At 48.7% G+C, this 22,177-nt stretch overlaps 1 protein-coding gene across 8 annotated transcripts in view; it reads left to right on the top strand.

The window, feature by feature from the left end:
• Positions 1 to 4,990: 4,990 nt before the first annotated feature.
• Positions 4,991 to 22,177, top strand: part of ptpn12 (protein tyrosine phosphatase non-receptor type 12) — a 51,459-nt gene continuing 34,272 nt past the window's right edge. For 6 of the 8 annotated variants that reach the window (XR_004766171.1, XM_035426196.1, XM_035426195.1 and 3 more), the window contains exon 1: positions 4,992 to 5,385. Coding sequence is in view for 6 of the 8 variants with exons in the window: in XM_035426196.1 (XP_035282087.1) it covers positions 5,287 to 5,385 (99 nt within the window). In the remaining 2 variants the exon portion in view is untranslated. Of the gene's footprint in view, positions 5,386 to 22,177 lie in introns of all 8 variants that reach the window. The other 2 variants (XR_004766170.1, XM_035426194.1) reach the window with 1 other exon arrangement.

The following is a 22,177-nucleotide window of genomic DNA, read 5'->3' as shown; positions in this document are numbered from 1 at the left end:
ATACAGCTTCTGGATGTTTCATTAATAAGCATAATACAGCTCATTACATCAGCTAATTATGTCATCACAAAAGTCATGTTAATATCATACATTTTGGAGAACTTGATTGCTCTCAGTTTTTATGCAGCTTGCAACTGTGCTGGAGCTAATGCATGGGAGAAAAAAACTAAGTCACAATTTTATTTATAGTTAATTACAGGTTGGGTGTTGCTGTCATCAGATTATAGCCAAACAGGGAGCTGTTTACCAGCTTCTCCTCTTTTAGAAAAGCACTGACTGTGAGAGACAATTCAGGGGCGGGGGGCGGGTGAAAAAATGCTCCAGATGAAGAGGGGCATACCAAATAAACGACTGTGAGCTACCCTTCTTCCTCTTTCTAGGTTATACTGAATGTGTCGTTTTATGCTGTCACCCACTGTCCCAATTCAGCCATTCAGAAGACAGAAGCGCTCCTGCTGTGCGAACGATACCCCCCATCAAAATCCGCTCTTCCGTCCACACAAACAAGAGCCCCCCCCAAAAAAATGTCTGCGTTCCCAGCATATCAAAGACCAGTGGCAGTTCCTGCCATAACAAACAGCTGGAGTCAAGTCAATGCTAGTCCAGAATGACCACTGGTGTCATTAACCTTTTAAGACGTAATACCACAAATATGTAATTAGAATGTTCTCAACTGACCATTGTAACAATCATTACTGTTAATTGAAAGCAATGAGTTCTAGAACACGTACTCAGAACTTCAAAAAAAAGAAAAAGAAATCCAAAAAACCAACTCCAATTAATAGTGGGTTAATAGTGACCTAACCTGAAATGAGAAGGAAAGGAGAAATCTCTATGATGCTTCCTTGGATGTAGATACTGTGATACTGATGCCACCACACAACCCCATACAATAAGTTCCACATTTTCAGTTTTTATGTTGTTAATTTTTCTTTTAGGCTATATGTCTTATATAAATCCGTCCTGAGTGTTCAATTGTCCACCTATCGCCAGCAAAGTTTTGGGACAGAGGGAGGACTGAGCTGAACACCAGATCGATAAATGAAGGGGGAGTAAAAAAAGAGATGGTTCCTCGCTCCTTTTGGCTGAGGTGTTTTGAAGCTGTTTTCTGAATTCTAATGGTGCCTCTTTCAGCAGTAAAGTGCCTGGTGCCTAGGCCAGTCTGCCTCTCTTTAAAACAAACTGGCTCCTTGACAGCTTGGCTCTACTACGTCCCTCAACTTGCCTCAATGATGGTTTTGTTGTCATTGATAGACCCTAAGGAAAGTAGGGGGATCGCTCCTTTCTGGGGTCTGCTAGAGTACAGCCCTACTTGAGTCTTTCTTGGATGTGGGAGCAACTGAAAGCAATTAATCATGAAAGAAGCTTTATTTTGTTCTTGTCTCGCAATAACTCAATTCAAATTCTAAATCTGGCATAATTCTCCCTGTAATGTATGCTGCAAGAAAATAATTGCTTTTTCCCTGCTATGTTCAGTATGTTAAATAGACTTCACTACAGGACAAATAATGCATTTATATATGTATGTATGCATGTATTTGCTCATTACCATTAAATTTCAAAGCCCTTCTACACACTATTTTTCAAATACCATGATTCAGGATGATACTTCAGTGTTTCAAATATATAAGTAATCTTTTTTAGTTTGATTGCTGTGTTCTTATTCTAAAAGAAATGATTGCTGTCTGTTGGTTGATGCATTAAATAAGTCAGAGAACTCTATGGTAATTTGTCTCCATGGAAGTGTTTTTGTACAATTTTGTACATCATCTTTGTATTTGTTTATCTACCTTTTGTTAAAGTGATCAAGGATTGATAGCAGCAATCAGCACAGACATAATATTATTCATCATGAGTAAGCTAGCTAAATCTTTACCACAGTGATGGAAAATCAAAAACCTGGAGAAAGAAAGGAACAACACATGATCCAAAGCATACCACCTCATCTGTGAAATATGAAGGAGGTAGCATCATGGCTGGGGCATGTATGACTGCTTCTGGAACAAGCCCACTCTTCTTTATTAATGATGTAACAGAAGACAGCAGCAGTAGGATGAATTCGTAAGAGTACAGTACAGACAGATTTTGCCTGGCTATGTACAAAGAAATTCCTCCAACCTCATTGGCTGGCACTTCAGCCTGCAGCAGGGCAATGACCCCAAACACACTGCCTACACAACCAAAGGGATTCAGCATTCATCAATGGGAAGAAGTGGAAAGTTTTGAACTGGCCGAGTCAGTCACCTGATTTAAATCCAATTGAGCATTCATTTCACTTACTGAAGGGGAAACTGAAGACAGAAACCCCTTGAAACAAAGATCAGCTGAAAGCTGCTGCAGTGAAGGCCTGGAAAGGCATTTCCAATGACGTCAGTCGGTCGTGGCCTTAATGGAATTATTGCATTTAAGGACTGCAACCAAATAGGCTACACTTCATTGCTTTGATTTCCTTTTTCAAGTTCATCTGTTAACTTCATTTTGCACAGCTGAAAATGGAGGGACTCAACACAAAAACAGTTTTTTCTGTATAATGGTAAAAATATAATCATGAAAATAACATGAAATAAAAGCTGATTGTGATTTTGTCTCATATTCATCTTTCGATGTCAAGTCCAAATGCCTTAAGTATATAACAAAAATTTATTTCACTCTATGGTTACTATACTATACTCTACTATCATGTATATACAAATTAAAGGAAAAACCTGAATAAATGAGTGAAGAAGCATAAAGAGTACAGATGCTTCCATACAGGTAATAATACAGCATAATACAGTTAAGTAATGAACATCCTATCATGCTCTGTGGCATGTATAAAAATACTAAGCAGGCCCAGTTGACCTTGATTTTGGATCAAGATGGCAAGAGGAAATGATCTAAGTGACTTTTAAAGAGGGTTCATTACTGGGGCACAGATGGCAGGAGCTTCAGTCACAACGACAGCTCAACTGGCAAGTGTTTCAATAAAGTGGTATCTGAATTTAGATATACGTGAAAGGCATCAGTAAACTGGGTCGGAAATTGTGGTAGAAAGCACACATTTGATGACCGTGATGCTCGTGCATTAGTGCGATATGTTAAGAAAAAAAGAAGAGCAAGTCTTCCTCAGGTGACTGAGAATGTCAATGCAGGAGGTGATCAGACAAGAACAGTTTATCGACAGCTACATAGACAGGGATATTATAGTAGGGTTGCAGTTCATAAACTCCTCATTACAAAGACGAATACACATTTGACAGTTCAGTTCAGTGGTGCAAAAACCATAGATACTGGTCTACATAGATGTGTAAAAAAGTGATATGGTCAGATAAGTCATCCTTCACCATATTCTCCACAATTGGGTGAGTACATGTATGGGGTAAACCAAGAGAAAGGTACAGACCTGAATGCTTGACCCCTACAGTGAGGGGTCCGATGGCTCTGTTATGCTGTGGGGGGCATTTTCATAGCATGGTTTGGGTCCACTTGTCCCCTTAGAGGGAAGGGTCATTACAAATCAGTACAAAGTTATTCTGAGTGATCACCTTTATCCTATGATGAAACATTTCTATCCTGATTGGAGTGGTCTCTTCCAGGATGTCAATGCCCCCATCCTCGGGGCACGAGGGGTCACTGAATGGTTTGATGAGTATGAAAATGATGTGAATCATATACTATGGCCTTCGCAGTCTCTAGATCTCACCTCAGTTGAACACCTATGGGAGATGTTGGACTCACGTGTTAGACAGCACTCTCCACCACCATCATAAACACCAAATGAGGGAATATGTTTTGGAAGAATGGTGATCCATCCTTCAAGTAGAGTTCCAGAGACTTGCAGAATCTATAAGGCACATTGAAGTTGTTCTGGCAGCTTGTGGTGGCCTAACACCATACCAAGTCACTGTATGTTGTTTGTTTTCCTTTAATCTGTCACCCGTCTGTGTATGTAATATATATATATATATATGTGTGTGTGTGTGTGTGTGTGTGTGTGTGTGTATAGCCAACTAGCCATACCTTTTACAATACCCAACTCTTTTCAGCAGATTTAGCCAGGTATGAAGATTACTTTGACAATTGAGCGTCAAATCTTTTTTTACTGTTTATATTTTTGCTATTGACGAATTATGAATAAATAACACATCGCTATAAAGAAACTTTCAAGAAGTAATAGATGTTGTAATTCACAACTGACAACGAGGAGACTGGGTGGGGTTGTTACGTCACTATTCAGAAATTTGATCCACGTGGCGAGCACTTCTATAGCATACCGTCAGATGTACATTGTTACTTCATGTTACTTCGGTATTTTATCTCTAGTTTGTAGCCGTAATTAACTAGAGAACGCACCCTCAAGCGTTGACGGTTGATTGATTTTCTACTAAATAAAGTTACGTTCGAGAAATTAAGTATGCAACGAACATACTTATGTCAGCTACCTTTCCCAAATAGCTTCTAGTGAGTGTGTTACTATGGGATCAAGCAGACGACCCTAATAAGATGCAAAATAGAAGACAAAAACTCAGCACTGTATTCGTTCTTCTAACGTCATCCTATTTAACGAAAAGCGGTGTGCGGCATCGCTGTGAAGTCAATTATTTATTGATGATTTATTTTACAAATTAGCCAAGCGACCACACTACACTACAAACTCGGCTGGCCAACAGGAGACGGCGTTTCACGAATGTCTGACATCTTATCCCTCCGTTTCTTTCCCCTAACATCCCGTCAATTCTACTGCCCTCAGGACAGAATGCTTTTAGCGGAGCATTTCAGGTGGGTCATCGTGTTCACGTCAGGCTGTACCAATAAGATTCGACTAATGCCGACATTGTGATTGACGTGCGCGCTATCCATTTGATCTGTAGTACAAAAGAACGAGCAGTGGGGGCATGCTTTGACTGACATAAACTGATGGCCAATTACGTCGCAAGAAACCTCAGCCGGGGTCCAATTAGACTGGAAGAACAGAATCTAGGGGCGGTCATGTTTCGTAGCGGCTTTTGGGCGGTCCAGCTAGTTAGCGTCTGAGTTTAGTGAATGTAGAAGCTTGGAGTGAGTGAGAAGTGGATCCGTGTTTCATGTTTTTTTATTCTTGAATTATCCATAATATATAAGACGAAAGGAAAGCATCTATTTGGATTTAATTTTTACGTAGGACAACACAAACATGGGGTGGTAAACATGTGGGAGTGACTATCTGTGGATTTTAAAAGTATTTATTTATTTATTCTTTATTTTATTTTCGTTAGTGGACTCGTTTAAGTTACCGTGGGAAAGCCGCGGCACACGCTGGCCTGAAAGATGGACCAGGCGAATATCCTGAGGAAGTTCATTCAAGGGGTTCATACCATGCGAACCGGGGACCAGAGAGGAGAGGATAACTTCGGCAGTGACTTCATGGTGAGAGCAGACAGCCTCACACTTGGCTGTTACAGCCCATGTTTGCTATCCCGGTTAGCCAGAAAGATAGCTAGCTTGAATAAGCACTGCAACATTGTTGACAGATTAATGTAAAATAGCTGGCCGACTGCATCTAAACTTGCGAGCGATTTTTATTTTCAGAGCATTCGGATTGCTTTGTTTTCGTTTCCAGTTGATGCGTTTCATTTAGTGAGAGCGTTCCCTACTCTTTATGCTGGGAGGCGGGGGTGTGGATAATACACGCTGCTTGTGCCTTCCCCAGGCTCCCATTTCACTTCCACCAGGCTTAGTGCGGCCTAACATTGTCTACTCTGAGCTTTAGCCAGTTCTTCGCCCCGTTGTTATAGCTAGCCTCGCATGCTAGGTTTTGCTGCCACAATGCAGCATGACGCGATCAACAACGTAATTTTATTTCTGCTAACCATGTTACTTAATGTTTTGTTATAACTCTAGCTAAATAAGGCTGCGTCTTCAGTGAAGACCGATAATCGGTGTCTTCATTTCGACAGGTTTAGCCCAACTACTTTGCAGCCTAGCAAGCCAGCGAGGTGTTGTAAGTGGCTAGCAGGCTAGCTGCATTCTTTTCCTGTCAAGTTTGGCTACATCCAACGCGCTAATATAGTGTTATTCATAGCAGAGATTCTGGAGTGGGTATCAAATGACTGTGTTGTCCTCAATCTCGTTTTACAGCTAACACTGGAAGCTGTTCTGACAGAAGTATAATGCACACATCGGTACTTAGCTAGAGCTCGCTGTGGTGGGGCAATATCTCTTGTTGGAATAAGTTAACGTTAGCTAGCTAATTAGAATTTGCCACAACATGAACAATCTTATGTAGTGTAAGTAACGTCATTGGAGTTATGATAATGAAAATAACATAGCCAACGCACATTCATATCTCGTTATCAATGCAACTAAACATCAGTTATTTGGTTAGTTAGCAGTGATCGACATTTGTGTGTTAGTTAGCCAGCTACCGAGCTAGTCTAAAGTTAGCTAATTGAAATCGCTATCAACACCATTTTGCATTGCTTGATTCAGTCAAGAAATTACAGCAACAACAGTTACGCAGTTGTATGGGTATTACCTGGCTAAATAAATACTGTGGTTTTACTGCCGTTGCGATTATACAGATTTGTAGGTAACGTCAACTGGCTAACTAGCTAGTTAACAGAGTATCCTTTTTGTCATAGCAATTTAAGTTCATTCCGAGCTAAAAACCAGTTGCAGTGCTAGATATTTGTGAATAGACTAGTCTACCGCAAGTCTTAGACTAGCTTCTTTCGCTCTGCTTTGTCACTTATGATTTTTCTTAACATAGTAGCTAGCTTGGGTGATCTGTGGACTATTTTGGAAATTATAATATGAGTTTAGCAGGTTCGTTGACAAAGACAAACGTTACGATATGTCTGAAGAGTTAGCTAACTGTTGTAGCTAGACTAGATCCATTGCCAGCTAGATTTCTACCTCAAGTTAGCTGACTTTATGACAGCTCACATCGCCAATATTATCCTGCTCGGACGAACGCAATTTCTTTGTTCACTGATTATATTTGCCGACATAAACCCCAGTAAGTTAACATTTTAAATCCATCAGATGGTTAAATGTAGGCTTTGCCCAAGTGTAGGAAATTATCTCTTGGTGATGGCGAACGTTAGATTGCTAGCTAGTTGTCAGTGGGGATTGGGCAAATTTGTAGCGAGCGAATTTGCGGATGTTGCGCAAGGAGTTGGGGCGTTGGAGTCGCAACGGGTTAGGATGTCGAACGGGAAGTGGGTTAGCTGAGGATTTTGGACGTACAGCACTTACTGTTGTCCAAAATTGAACTATATTAAAAACAATGCCTTTATTTTAATGTTAATTAGTTTCCTATCGGGCAAGTTACGTATCCAGGCAACGCGTTTCAGCTAGCAAATTCGCTAGCGAGCCATACACGCCTGGAATTGCTGAGCTTGCTGGTTATTTTCAGGTGTTACTGTAGCTTAGCAAGAATTGGAGGCTGTATTTCGGTTTTCTATTACGCTGAGATAAATGAACTATCATTAAAACACTTCTATGGTTTTAAATAATTATTCACTTTGATCTCGTGACCACTTGAATCCACTCCTGTAAACTCCACCTTCTCCTCCCCAAAGGATGACTCCCCTCCCTCCCCCCCCACACACACCCAAAAAAAGTGCCCTCAGGCACTCCGCGGCAGCAAACAGGATATTTCATTTGGGTTACTCGTGAGTAACTCCCGAGAAGAATCACGAACAAAAATATATAATGGGAGCCTTTTATTGTGTCTATCGAAAGCTTCTTTCTGTTTTTGGAAGGAGACCCTTTCCTCGCGAACACTTATCACCGCATGAGCTGGTGTTTCCACACGTTAAAATAAAATCCAATACTGCTGCGCGAATTGGCGGCCGCTATTGACAGCTAAATGTCATCGAACAGCATAAATACTAATGGAGCAGCAATATTTAGAGGGTTCAGATCGATGGTGAGAACGGTTTCGACTGTTGTATGTTTACAAGGGTCAGAGATCACGTTTGGTCCTTTCAAATGTGGCCAACCTCTCCAAGGAGAAAAGGGTATGGCTCAGTAAATAAGAGCTGGGTGACTATTTAATATTCAGTGGTCGTTTTTGGATTTTGCTGGCTTTCAATGGCATAGGATCATGTCTGCTTCCTTGAGCTCCCATCTCTCAGCCTCTGATTGAATGGACTGTCCCGCTTGCGTTTTGATGCGTCCCAAGCGGGCAGGGCCAGGCCCAGGAATTTTTGGTCGTCTCGGGAAGGAGGGAAGGCGTTGATGAAGCCGATATCCCGGCGGTGACGGCATGCACCCCAGGCCTCCTCCGGTCACAAGGGAGGAAATGAGAAAAGCCGCCCTCCCAATAAAGAAAGGCTTTGTCACGGCGGCGCAGTTTGGCGGACATGTCGACAGAGCTGCGGTCGTTGTGTGCCTCTGCGTGCTGCCTTGCTTTGCTGTCTTCACAGTTCAACCGCGTTGCCTTTTTTTTTATAGCGACAGCCCGGTCAGAGCGCTTTGAGCTGCATTCTAGGGTCGTTGGTCGGTCAGGCCATCCAGCCTAATTTTGTTTGACGTGTGGAAATACTTGATTTAGATTTTTTTATTTAAAAGGTGCCATGGCTGAGCTAGTTCTGAAAGGAGTCTTTATTTATTAGGCCTTAAGAATAATGTTTATTTGTCATTCCTTACCTCGAGACAGTGTCCTTGCCCTCTATTAAGGGATGCCTTAGGAGATTTTTTTGTGCCTAGGGTTGGTACTGGGAAGGGCAGCTGTGCCAGGGGACCCTCAAAGGCAGAGTTCACACAGTGGGACAGCCCCATTTGGTGGGGAATTCCACTATGATGTGTTCCATGCTCATAGTCTATATGGAGAACTATTCTGCAGCCCCCAATCCTGAAAAATGGAAAGGGGCAGCCCTGTTGACATTGACTGGTAATTCACCGTTTTTTTTTTTTTTTTTTTTGAAGAGTCCAATATGATTTTTTTTTCTAGACAATGTCCCGTCTCACAGAGAGCAGCTGTGATGCTTTATTGTCATCTGGGCTGCTGGTGGTGGAGGATGTGAATCACTTTTACAGCCCTTTCATCGCTCCGTGTCTCCGAGTCCCTCCTCACTGCCGCACAGAGGGAAAGGTGATGCCTTTCACACGGCCGTTACTGTGCCCAAAGAGTCGCGCCGAGCCGGCGGGCAGATCGGTTTTGAAATGACTCTCTGAGACGTTGCGTGTAGTTGAGCAACTGAAGCTCTGTGCCGGTGGTGTTCTGCTATTTCAGGATGCGGCGCGGCAGAGACCACGACGGTCAAGGTGTTGCTGATCTCATTCAGAACAGCAGAGCTCAGTTGGGAGTGTTGGCGCTGTGTGTGGCCGTTTTGTTCCTTCTTCCCGCACCGCGGGACCTGGGCTTCTGACTTGGAGGCCGCAGGTTCAGACCCCAGATGGGGCACTGGTGTAGTTCTCTGGGCATGGCCGTTAACTTGCATTATAAAACATCCAGCTATTGGCTATATGTGGATAGTACGCATAAGGAAACTGCTTTTGGGGAAAGTATGTGGTTAAGGCTGTGTGCTAAGCCTACTCATGTGTGAGCAGTGCACTGCCCTTTTGAAACTTTAAAAAATGAAATTCTGGCAGTCTCTCCTATTGTACTCTTGTCTCCGTTCAGCAGCCTAATGGGACTCTACTCAGAATACCAACCATATAAATCCTACATTACCCAGACTCCCCTTCTCCCATGCTGTTCCTAATGGCTGCTTACCTGCATGTTTGCGTGGGAAGCTGAGTGCATTTGCGGTGGATGGAGCTATTCGGCTTGTGGAGATGTAGAGGAGGGTGTCATGAGCGTCTCGCGGATCCCCGCGTCTAGACCTCTTCGTGTTGGGGAGAAGCTGCAGATGCGCTTGTGCGTGATGCCGTGTTGCACCGGTGGTGCAGTGTGTGTCTGTCTTTCCTGGGCCCAGTTCCTGACTTCCTGGCCCTCTTCATTAAAGCGCACTGCAAAATAGTCCTTTGTTGCTCTGTCTTGGGACACATTTGTATTTCTCTTTTTGATGTCTGCTGCAGCAGGAATGACCGTGAGAAATGGCTGTTCCCTTTTGCCGCTGGGGAGGGGCGGTGGAGGGTGGGGTTAGTGCTGCCAGTGCTCCACCATTCTTCGCTCAGTCCTGCCCCCCTTTGAGGATTGCAGTGTCCTCTCTCCTTCTCGGTGTACCCCTTGTAACGCCCTCAAACAGCATGTTCCACACTCTCTCCCCTACACCCCCTCTGGCCTGTCACCTTTCTGACCCGTGTGTGTGTGTGTGTGTGTACACCTGTGTATTTCTGTGCAAGCATTCATGCACGTGTGTGCGGCTGTATATGTCTGTTCATGCATTTCAGTGCGCGCGCGCGCGTGTGTGTGTGTATGTGGGCTACCTTTAGTCCTGCGCAGGAGAGAACATGCACGGAGCGGAATGTCCCAGAATGGGTCGATTCGCGCCGTCGAGCAGCGAGTGATGATGCGGCTGAGGAAAACTAGGCCGCGCCGCTGCGTCAGGTTGGGCCGCGGCGGCCGGTTACGAAAAGGAGAGAAGAAAAAAGAAAGAAGTCCTGCGGAGCGTGCGCTGTGTAAATGAGCGCTGTTGTGCTAGTGCTGCTCTCTGCTCTCTGCTCTCTGCTCTGAGGGAGAGGCCATTAACATGCTCTTGGGTTACTGAGTCGGTGGTTTTAGCTGTGTGTGCACTGGGGTGTGAGTGCTCTGTGTGCTAGTGCTGGGCTCCTGGCGGGCTGCAGGAGGTATGAAGCCTTCACACGTGCCCACACACACACACACACACACACACACACACACACGTGACCTGAGGCTCTCTGCTGAACACTGTTTTTCCTTTATTGTCTGGGTATATGTGTGTGTGTGTGTGTGCGTATGTCTGTCTGCTTGGGTCTTTACATTTGTGTGCGTGTGCGAGTGAGTGCACATGCTGCCTGTGGTGACTCACAGACAGCTGCCCTGATGAGGGTACCGCAGGGGGTCTGTACAATCCCAGCATCCTTCACCAGTCCATCAGCTATGCTGTAAAGCGTGGCTACTCTGCGCCCCACAGTCCATAGTAAGTGAGAGGTGAACTGCTGGATGCACACAGTTAGTCTATGGTACATGAGAGATGGTCTGCTAGATGCACACAGTTAATCTATGGCAGATGACAGATGAACTGCTGGATGCACACAGTTTATGGTACATGAGAGATGAAAAGCTGAATGCACACAGTCTATGGTACATGTGCGATGAACTGCTGGATGCACGCCGTTATTCTATGGTACGCAAGAGATGACCTGCTGGATGCACAGCACAGATGAGTTCTGAAGTGCTCTAGTTTCCCTTGATGTGGTAGCAGCCCTGTATTAGCGCACACACACCAAAGGCACCCTGGGCCCTGAAGGTGCCGCTCGGCTGTGCGGAGGTGCTGAGCGTAGGAGGAAGTGAGAAGCGTGAGGTTAGCCATACTGTTTCCACTCGAGCATGGAGAATGAATAAACGAGCCGCCCATGGTGCTGCTGCACCGGAGCCACTGGTGTCTCTGATGTGTACTGTGCTTCAGATATGGGGGGGGGGGCGGGGGGGCAGGGCGGGCCGGAGGTCAGGGGAGGGGCAGTGAGGTTGATCGGCGGTCAGTGGTCAGTGTTGTCGTCGTTGCTCTGACATTCGCACGTGTTTTTGGCAGAAGCTCTCGCTCCGGGCGGGCTGCAGGGCCGTTGCGGTGAAGAGAGCGAGGGAGCAGGCGCAGTGGAGAACAGAGCCGAGGCGTGCAGGTGAAAACCACAGCCAAGCGTTAGAGCTGGTTTATACCCACACGTGCTTCGGAAGTGATCGCTGCTTTTAAAAATGATCAAGTTGCCTTGTCGCAGCCTATACGCTCACAAGCTAGCCTAGCGGGGCCGCAAGATCAGCATTGGTCCCCTGCTTGAAGCCAAACAGCCATTATGTCACTGATAGGAGAGGCTGTGTCCGTGTTCCTCATGAGCAGCTCTTATGACATGTATTTGTGATTGGTTCTAATTGTATTTATTGAGACTTTGTTATTGCTGTGCTTGTAGTGGCTGTCAGGAATCCTCTCGTTATTGCAGAAGAGTTGAGAGACCGAGCACAGGTGTGCCCTCGCTTGACATCACTGAAATGTGAAGACGGTGTATTTTTTAAAGTAGGGCTGGGGCTTGAATTATTTACAGTATACCCACCAGTTCAGTTTAATGCAAGAGATTCTGTGTATTGTGATGGGCCCAAGTCCTTGTTAGCGTTGGCGTTCTTCCCTTCACACTGTTTCCCAGCAGTTTCGTCTGTCCTTTCTAGTTCCTCCTACAGAGGTCCCCACACGTATTGCTTTGATAAAGTTCCTTGCAGAATAAAAAATAAAAAAAGTAAGTTACAGTGTCTGGTCACCCTGTGTCTTGTAATGGGACATGTGCATCATTTAAAAAGTGTTCTAATGGGGCTGGCTCATGCTGAAAATGTTTAGGCCCTGCTCAGCTGGACAGGGCTGAGCGTGCCTAAGGGGCTCTTGGGTTGCCCTGCTGTGTCCAAAGATGGTGACAGTTTGTGGGCTTGCTTTTGCGTGAGTATAGTGCAGTATGTTGAACGGCCTGATCTAAAATATATTGCACATTGTTGTTTTCTTGACCCTGAGAATTATCATATCGCATGATACTTTCATGACTAAAAACAGTATTGCAGCTTACAGTAGTTTGAATAGGGTAAATACCCGTTCTGTTTGTAAATAACCCGATCGTATTTAAAGCGTTGTTTGTGTGCTGCTGCGGTCGCCTGCCCGGGTCCGTCTGTCCGGCCGCGCGTGTGCGACTGTGTTTGAAAGGGCCGTTTGTGCGTTTCTCTTCATAAGGCTCGTTTGAACGCCAGCCAGGCTACAGCACGCACCGCCAGTCACATGAGCGGCTTGCGCCGGTGAAAAAAAAATGTCCGTTTGAATTTGCGCTGGATGTGACGTGTGCGCTTGAGAATCGAGCAGGGCTTTAACTCTTACACAAGCGCAGCGAGAGAGAGAGAGAGAGAGAGAGAGAGAGAGAGAGGGAGCCCTGCTGGCAGCGGCTCTTTCTATTTTGGATCGCGCAGTAGCGCTTAGTGAAGTAACGCTGCGGTTTGGAAGGCGGGGGAGGGTGGCTGATGGCACACAGCATCAATAATTCACACTTTGCTGACTGTTCCCACCCCCCCCACCCCCCGGCGAGCTGAGCCAGCGCCGTTTACCGCCGGGACCCCGTCACCGGCTCCCGTCGCCGTGACGACAGCGTCCGAAAGCCTGTGCCCCCGGGCCCAAACGGTTTAGGACCAGCTCAGCCGCTACACCGTTCGTCCACGCTTCTGTTTGTTTTAGTAAGCATTTCCATTCCAGATTTTGTAGGTTTCGTGTCATGTGGCTAACGAACAGCTGCTATGTGTATTATTTCTGCGTCTGCGCAAATGTATTTTCAGTACAGTAGCTGGAATGCCGCTGTGTGACCTCGGGCCGAGGGAAATTTTGTGCTTTGACCGATTGGTTGTTGGGCTCTGGCCTTTGTGTTGGTGGGGAGGTTTAAGGTAATGAAAGCTGACCCAGTAAAGCAGAACGTTCCCAGAGCCGCTTCCCGACTCCCACTGATAATTATAACACACAGGAAGTGATGTCAGGGTAAGAATGCTGTGCTGGAACAACAGAGAGCCTGACTGGATGCGTGTGTGTGTGCGTGCTTATGTGTGTGTGTTTGTGTGTCTGTCTGTTTGTGAGTGTGTTTGTTTGTTTGTGTATATGCACATACGTGTGTTTGTGTGTGCACACGTTTGTGTATGTGTGTGTGTGTGCGCTGTGGGGGTTATGTTGTTTTTGTGTGGCTGTGTTGTTTGTGGGGGAAGGGGAAGGGTGTGCAGTGCATTTGTGTGTAAATCCTGTTGCCGAGTTGGGGGGGGGAGGGAGATGTCTGTCCACCCCCCAGCAGCGGAGCGAGATGAAGGGGATTATGGGATGTATGGCTCAGGCCCACATCTGCTTTCTCTCAGCTCCTGTGAGCAGCCGGACTTGGGGAGAGGAACCCTCTCATTTCCTGCTGTGTTCCGCTGCTCGCTCGCGGCTCTCTGTAAATGAGAGCAAATGCTGCTCCTGCTAATTAGCGCCGCGGAGAGCCGGGTAGCGGCCGCCTCAGCCCCGGTGCTGGAGCCTGCTTTCAGCCAGCGGCTAACAGGCTCTGCTTCCCCTGTCTGAGCCCGCGTCTCCTGCCACATTATGCAAGCGGGTCTGGAGACGGGAAGGAATTCTCTAATCTACGGCGCTGCTGCATGTGCCAGGATGTGCAGGGACATGCCGGGCTGTGCAGGGACGTGCCCGGATGTTCTTGGCTGTGCCGGGCTGTGCAGGGACGTGCCCGGATGTTCTTGGCTGTGCCGGGCTGTCTGTACAGGGCTGTGCCATGCAGGGCTGTCTGTGCCGGGCTGTCTGTACAGGGCTGTGCCATGCAGGGCTGTCTGTGCAGGGCTGTGCAGGGCTGTCTGTACAGGGCTGTGCAGGGCTGTCTGTGCAGGGCTGTGCTGGGATGTCTGTACAGGGCTGTGCCATGCAGGGCTGTCTGTGCAGGGCTGTGCAGGGATGTGCCGGGCTGTGCAGGGCTGTCTGTGCCGGGCTGTGCTGGGATGTCTGTACAGGGCTGTGCCATGCAGGGCTGTGCAGGGCTGTCTGTGCAGGGCTGTGCAGGGCTGTGCCGGGCTGTGCAGGGATGTGGCGGGCTGTGCAGGGATGTGACGAGCTGTGCAGGGATGTGGCGAGCTGTGCAAAGGCTAATTGATGTCATACTCTACTCTACTCATGATTCAAATCTGTCAGGTATTGCTCAGTTCACCAATCGACCAATGAACTTGCCATTGTTTTTGTGAAAAATAGTTTGCACCTGCCTTCATATGTAAAATGCAGATTGATTGAACCCAGGCCTTGGGCTTTGGTCAGGAAATCCAGCTGGATGTCTCTCTCCTTGGGTCAGTCCATGAAAATCCTTCATCTCGGGAATAGTGGATCCTTTCTGCCAGCAGCGGGAGCGGTCAGCCTGCTTCCCTGTTTTGGGGAGACCGTGGAGGCTGGTGCGGTAGGGAACAGTGCGGGGGGGGGGGGGGGTCCAGGCCGTGGATCCGGGAAGCCCTGCTCAGAAACACTCGCTCGCCGCAGTACAGCTCATATTGAAGTCGCCACATTCCACCATTAATCTGTGTGTGTGTGGTCTGCTGAAACATAGAGCACCACCTGTTGCCAAAGAAGAATGAGGCGTTTCCCTGCATGCTGTGCTGTACTTCTCGCTCCACCCCTTTTCCCTTTTGAATGGCGGCCTCCCTGCTCTTCCAAGCCCCTCCCTTTTGAAGGGCATGATGCTTTGAACACAGCGTCTGACCTCTCCTTTATATACCGCACACACGCATGCACACGCAAGCACATGCACACACACGCGCACACACACACACACTCTCCTCTCCAGGCCACCCGCTGCCCCGTCCCTCCTCCGCAGTTGTCTTGCCCGGTGAGGGGAGGCGTGGAGCGTGGTGGAGCACGGTGGTTTTGACTCCCCTTCCTGTCTACGGTGAGCCCAGTCACCAGGACGGGGGCGGAGCCGCCTGCTGTCCGTTACGTCACCCCTCCGCCTCCTCCGCCTCGCACGCTGTAATTTTCACGACGCTCGCGCCGCGCGCGCACTGTTTTTACCGGCTATATTTATCCCCTCCGCCAGAGCAGCGGCCCCAGATGAGCGGCCTGCTCCAGCTGCTCGGCTCTGTGATGGAGTCGCTGCTGTTTTTCCTGTCCCGCCTCACGCAGAGCTTCATTTTTTATTTCCTTTCTTTTGCTGCTCGGAGCTGCCTTTTGAAATGGCGTTCGTCACGTTCGTACTGCTCGAAAATGCTTGTAGTTCACACCGCATGCTTGCACGTGTCTTCTTGTAATTTATTCATAGGGCTTGACTGTGGTTTTGAACATGGTGTCACAGTGGCAGTATTATTAGTGTGGCTGTTTCTGAACACGTCGTGGTATTATGAACGTGATGTAACGGTTTTGTCAGGGTTTAACTGTATGTATTTTTAAAGCTCTTGACTCCTGAGGATGGAAACTGGGTTTCTCTTTGACCTTTGACCCTGCCCTCTGGGTTCCGCTTGGTTCCCGGTTCTCTCTGTGTGTGCTCTAAGCTCGTGTGTGGCGGGTGTGAGGCTGAGCCAATGTGTTGTATTTTTTTTATTTGTGTACTGTGTGTTTTATAATGTACAGTAATGTGGGTGTGTTCAGTGTCATAGTAGTTGGAGCTGTCATAGTTTTCTTTAAAGCAGGTAGTCCACCCTGCTCTTGTATTTTTGCATATTTTCTTTTATTCAGTCGGTGAGAAAGCAGAGAAAGTGATAGATAGAGCAGGGATCACAGCTCAGAGGGTGCCATGGTGGGATTCGTATATGGCTGTGGGTGGGATTCATACATGGCTGTGAGTGGGATTCATACATGGCTGTGGGTGGGATTCGTATATGGCTGTGAGTGGGATTCATACATGGCTGTGAGTGGGATTCGTATATGGCTGTGAGTGGGATTCATACATGGCTGTGAGTGGGATTCGTATATGGCTGTGGGTGGGATTCATACATGGCTGTGAGTGGGATTCGTATATGACTGTGGGTGGGATTCATACATGGCTGTGAGTGGGATTCGTATAAGGCTGTGAGTGGGATTCGTATATGACTGTGGGTGGGATTCATATATGGCTGTGAGTGGGATTCGTATAAGGCTGTGGGTGGGATTCGTATATGGCTGTGGTTGGGATTCATATATGGCTGTGAGTGGGATTCGTATAAGGCTTTGAGTGGGATTCGTATATGGCTGTGAGTGGGATTCGTATAAGGCTGTGAGTGGGATTCGTATAAGGCTGTGAGTGGGATTCGTATAAGGCTGAGAGTGGGATTCGTATAAGGCTGTGAGTGGGATTCGTATATGGCTGTGAGTGGGATTCGTATAAGGCTGTGAGTCGATCGTCCTACGGGCTGTGCCACTCTTCTCTCCTGCAGTAGTGTTTAAATCAGGAGTGCTGTTGCTTTTGGGCCCGTCAGCTACAGGAGGCCCATGTGGCCAGCAGCCAGAGGAAGTGGGTAGTTGAGGCGTCTGTGGTCTTGCCTGGGGGGGGCGGGGGCACGTAACGGCCCGTCACAATCGGTCAGTGTGTGCAATCCCCCCCCCCCCCCCCGCAGGTGTTTCCTGTGCCCCCCCCGCTCGGCGGTGCTGGCAGGTATCTGGGCCACAGACGAGGCTTTGTGACTTCGGCGTAGGGGAGGCTCGAGACCACACCGCCATCGCCCGCCGCCACCTTCCTGTGGCTGAAAACGACCTGCGGCCCATTTCCTACAGCGGAGACGCCCACTCCCGCCGTGGCCAATCACAGCTGCCCTGCCAAAACCTGGCCCGCCTCTTTCAGGTGCTGATATTTTAGCCAGTACTGCAGTCGCCATCTGATTTCCCATCAGTACCCACATTCCATGCTAAGCTCACTGAACCCCACTTCCTGTGTTTATTCCGTTGTTTATTTACGACCCTGAGCCCTGAAGCGCACATGACGTTCCGGGTCTGTGTCGATAACTCGCTGCAGTAAGGACTGTGCTCCTTCACACTTTAAATAGGGAATATTTTCAGTGAAGTGTCACTGATTCTTCTTCTGCTGTTTTATGATAAAGGGGGGAAAATTAAATTTATAATTAAAAAAAACATGTGTACTGTATATTTTTAAATGTTCATTAACAGGCGTTTGAGCTGTTGTGTAAGTAGTGGACAGGAGCTCTTGTGATCACAGTGCTGGGCTGTGGGCTGGGTTGAGCCCTGCTGTGAATCTAGGCAGTGATTCACACTGCTGGTACTTCCTGATGTTGACTCTGAAGGGCGGAGCTCCCCCCCCCCCCCCCCCACACCTCCCCAGCCCTCTCCAGCGGGGTGGGGAGGGGGAGGGGGGGAGGAGCCACACGGCGCCTGATTCGGATGGGTGTGGCCAGGGATGGGGCAGCAGAGTTTGGGGGGGGGGGGGGGGTGTGCTGGGCTTCTCCTTCCTTCCTGTCTCTCCGTGGCTGAGGGAGGGGCTGGGCCCAGGGCGGGAGCGGCAGGCTCCTGGGCTGAAGCGGAGGTGGCGGGTCTGTAACTGGGCCAGTCCGCGCGCTGCCAGCTCCCTCGTGGCACACGGCCCTCCCGCCGAAAGATACCAGGGAAGGAGGGGGCGGGGAGGGGGGTCAGCGGGTAATTTGAGCCTTCTCGCTTAACCCCCTGCCGGGTAGTTCTGGGGTAATAATGGGCAAGAGCCCCCCCCGTCCCGCGGGCAGCCGCCTCGCCCCGCTGCTGATGTATTGGTGGAAGATGGCGTCCGCCCCCCCCCCCCGCCCCCCCGCTCGCTCTGCGGGTCAGACGCTGGCGCAGTGCCATCAGCACGGCCTGCCAGCTGCCAGTAAATCTGGGGCACTTTAAATCTCTGCTTCTCTCTTAGGCTCAGTCCAGCTGAGCTGCTCCAGTACCTGCGTTCCCTCCTGCCTGGCCTGGCTGTGAGTGGGATTCGTATATGACTGTGAGTGGGATTCGTATAAGGCTGTGAGTGGGATTCGTATATGACTGTGAGTGGGATTCGTATAAGGCTGTGAGTGGGATTCGTATATGACTGTGAGTGGGATTCGTATAAGGCTGTGAGTGGGATTCGTATATGGCTGTGAGTGGGATTCGTATAAGGCTGTGAGTGGGATTCGTATATGGCTGTGAGTGGGATTCGTATAAGGCTGTGAGTGGGATTCGTATATGGCTGTGAGTGGGATTCGTATAAGGCTGTGAGTGGGATTCGTATATGGCTGTGAGTGGGATTCGTATATGGCTGGGGAGTGGGATTCGTATATGGCTGTGAGTGGGATTCGTATATGGCTTTGGTTGGGATTCGTATAAGGCTGTGAGTGGGATTCGTATATGGCTGTGAGTGGGATTCGTATATGGCTGTGAGTGGGATTCGTATAAGGCTGTGAGTGGGATTCGTATATGGCTGTGAGTGGGATTCGTATATGGCTTTGGTTGGGATTCGTATAAGGCTGAGAGTGGGATTCGTATAAGGCTGAGAGTGGGATTCGTATATGGCTGTGAGTGGGATTCGTATAAGGCTGTGAGTGGGATTCGTATATGGCTGTGAGTGGGATTCGTATAAGGCTGTGAGTCGATCGTCCTACGGGCTGTGCCACTCTTCTCTCCTGCAGTAGTGTTTAAGTACCTGCATTCCCTCCTGCCTGGCCTGGCTGACCAGGCCTGTATGGCCCTCCGTTACACACAAACCAGGCGGTAACACCGCCGTGTCCCCTGGCTGTACTGATCATGTGCAGTTTGGGACCCCTGAACGAGACGAATGTGTGTGATCCAGGGATCCTTCGGCTGTTTTACAAACCGTGCGCACTCAGAAAACAGGGGCTAACTAGCTAAATTTAATTTGGTATAGGGCTGGTGTGATTGGTAAAAGAGGCTTGTGTGGTGATAAATATAAAGCTAGTGGAGATTTTGTGATCGGATGCCTTATCATGAATAAGTAAGAGGAGGGAGGAGCAGAGCTGCTGGGCACCCTGGTGAGTGTGTTTCCACCGCTCAGTGATGAGATGAGTCAGTCAGTCAGTCGGTCGGTCGGGCTGTGGCGTAAGGACGGTGAGAGACGCCGTCTCCAGGCATGTCCCCGCCGCGGGGGCCCCGCAGAGGCGTGAGCGCGACGCCTCGCTCGCTTGCGAAACGTCCAGCGCCGCTTTGCGGAACGTCGAGCTGACACCTCTTGCAAAACCCTCCTCTTCCAGGCAGGATTCGGGCTGAGTCACGCAGCGGTGGTATGCAGTGCGATGCCCCCACTCTGGGGCCCTGCTCGCACCCCGGGCAGACCGGCTGTGGGGTGGCGCCGCCAGGGTTCTCACGCCCATGCTGGGGGGAACATCAGTCTGAACCCTAATGGGGCCTGTGCAGAATGGGCAGGAACCACAGAGCCTTTAACACAGGCTGTGTGTGTGTGTGTGTGTGTGTGTGTGGGTGTGTGTGCACGAGTGTGTTTATGTGAGTGTGTGTGCATGTGTATGTGTGTGTGTGTGTGTCTGCGTGCGTGTATGTGTGTGCGCGCAAGTGTGTGAGTATGTGAGTGTGTTTCTTTGTTGCTCTGGTTTCCTGTTGCCACACGCTCCCTTGTGCTCCTACTGTGGTTGGTGCTTCTCCTCCAGATAAAATCTCCAGTCCAGATTTGTCACAGGAGGGTATTCCCGCTCTGGACTTCACGCTTTAGTGTGTCACACAGCTCCAGCAGAACAACAGAAAAACACTCTGAATCTGCTCGGGTTTATTTCTGACTTTTAGTGGCCCTTTGGGACCAATCCGTAACCAGAGCTATTGGGCACCTCTGTAGTTCTCGGAATACATTCCTGTTCCCGTTCCCACCAAACTCTGTGAACCACAGTGATGAGAATTTTGGAGGAAGTGGCGAAATAAAAGGAAATACTTTTTTTGTTTTGTTTCGCATAGCCTTACCTCTCCTTAATAAACAACATTTTGAGAAATTGTCTCTCCACTGCCAATCACTTTGTGAAGCGCTACTACTTCCAAAAGTTCCAAAAAGTCACTGCTTCCGAACGTGAGGAGTGGAGGCGTGGCAAGCCTTGCCAGGCGGACGGTTTGCGCGGTGTGACCGTTCACAGGAAGTTTGCGATTGGCCGATCTGCGATGTACAGGATCGCTAGTTCCACCCCATAGTTCCTGGTACCTTTGTTTGATACCTGTCTGGAGGTGTAGCGAAGTTTAGTTTAGAGAACCATACTCTGTGCGCTTCTGCTATCAATGTAAACGCATCCAGAGCTTGTGACCTTGGTTTCTCAGTACGGTACGGTAATGAGAAGGGCCATAAGGGTGCTAAAACGCTGTTGTGTCCTCTCCCCCCCCCCCCCTCCCCACCACCACCAAGTAGAGAATGGTTGGAATGCGTGCACACCCAGTAATAGGTGAACACACGCGTACAAGCTCCTGTGACCTACAGTAACCCGCTGCTCTGGGCCTGCTGCTGCTCTGGGCCTGCTGCTGCTCGAGTCGCTGGATCTCTGTTCCTCTGGGCTTCCCCTGGGGTGTACCAGCTTCTTAATGTCAGATTCATTTCCCTGCGTCAGATGTGATGAAGCAGGTCCTCTGTTTTTCCTTTTGCGTCAGTCCACGTACTTTGAGTTATGTGATTGGTTGACAGGCAGCGGTAATTTGCCGTTGTGAAAGCTGTTCTGGGACGTGAGGTGCGGCAGAACAGCCTGTTTTAAATGGCGGGCGGGGCGCTAGGTCCGTTAGGGGTCCGACTTGGTCGCTCAGTTTTGGGATGGATCCGCACGGGACATGTGGCGCTTTGCGTTGTGTATTAGCTGGCTCCGGAACAGTGTATGCTTGAGGACTTTTCTGTGACATCACAGCCAATAAAGTAGTGACTTCTTGCTGTTGTTCGCTACTTTGAATGCTGGCGAGGTATAAAATCTGTCCTTTCGCGTTCCTTTGTTGTAAAATGTAAAAATTGGATATGTTCTGGTGTTGTTTTCAGTTTACCTTAGTAACTGTGTTATGCAGCTTAAACAAAGCTGTGTTATTATAGCAGGCTCACTAATAAGCACCAGTTTTATCAACATATCCTTGAAGTCGTAAAATATTTAAAAATTGCGTTGCTGTGCAGGAAATAAATCATTCGTCTTTCCTGAGGAAGAATGCAGGAAAAGCCGCTTCTGACCTTTTGGGGTGCTGGTCAGTCGGCATGCTTGTGGGGAGGCCCTGCCTGTGCGATCACAGCAGGGTTAAGCAGCGAGCTGCGCAGAGAAGCGCAGGACCGGGGTGTTCCAGGAAGTGCATTCTCTGCACTTTGCCTGAAGCACACCTTGAGCACACAGTGAGGCGAGTGAGGGGTGGGCCCAGCGACGGGGGCGAGGCGGACCGGATGTGAGTAAATCTTTCCCACTCACTGGCCACACTGCGGGCTCGGTGCTCTGACCTCTGTGAAAGCCTGATCTGTGCATGACTGGTGAAATGCTGTGGGGCCTCTCTGAACATAGTGAAGGAGCAGCACTAGTGTGCTGGTGCAGTAGCCTCTGCTGAGTGCGGTGGAATCATTGTGCTGTAATGAGCTCTTGCTTCCTGTGGTCAACAGCCTGCTGGGTCAGTGCGTTACGCCCTATAATGGCTCTCCCTGCTGGGTCAGTGCGTTATGCTCTGTAATGGCTCTCCCT

Source organism: Anguilla anguilla, chromosome 7 (genome assembly GCF_013347855.1).
Source record: "Anguilla anguilla isolate fAngAng1 chromosome 7, fAngAng1.pri, whole genome shotgun sequence".
In the NCBI taxonomy this organism is placed as follows: domain Eukaryota; kingdom Metazoa; phylum Chordata; class Actinopteri; order Anguilliformes; family Anguillidae; genus Anguilla; species Anguilla anguilla.
The sequence above is the reverse complement of the archived record's forward strand: the minus strand, read 5'-3'. Positions and strand labels throughout refer to the sequence as shown.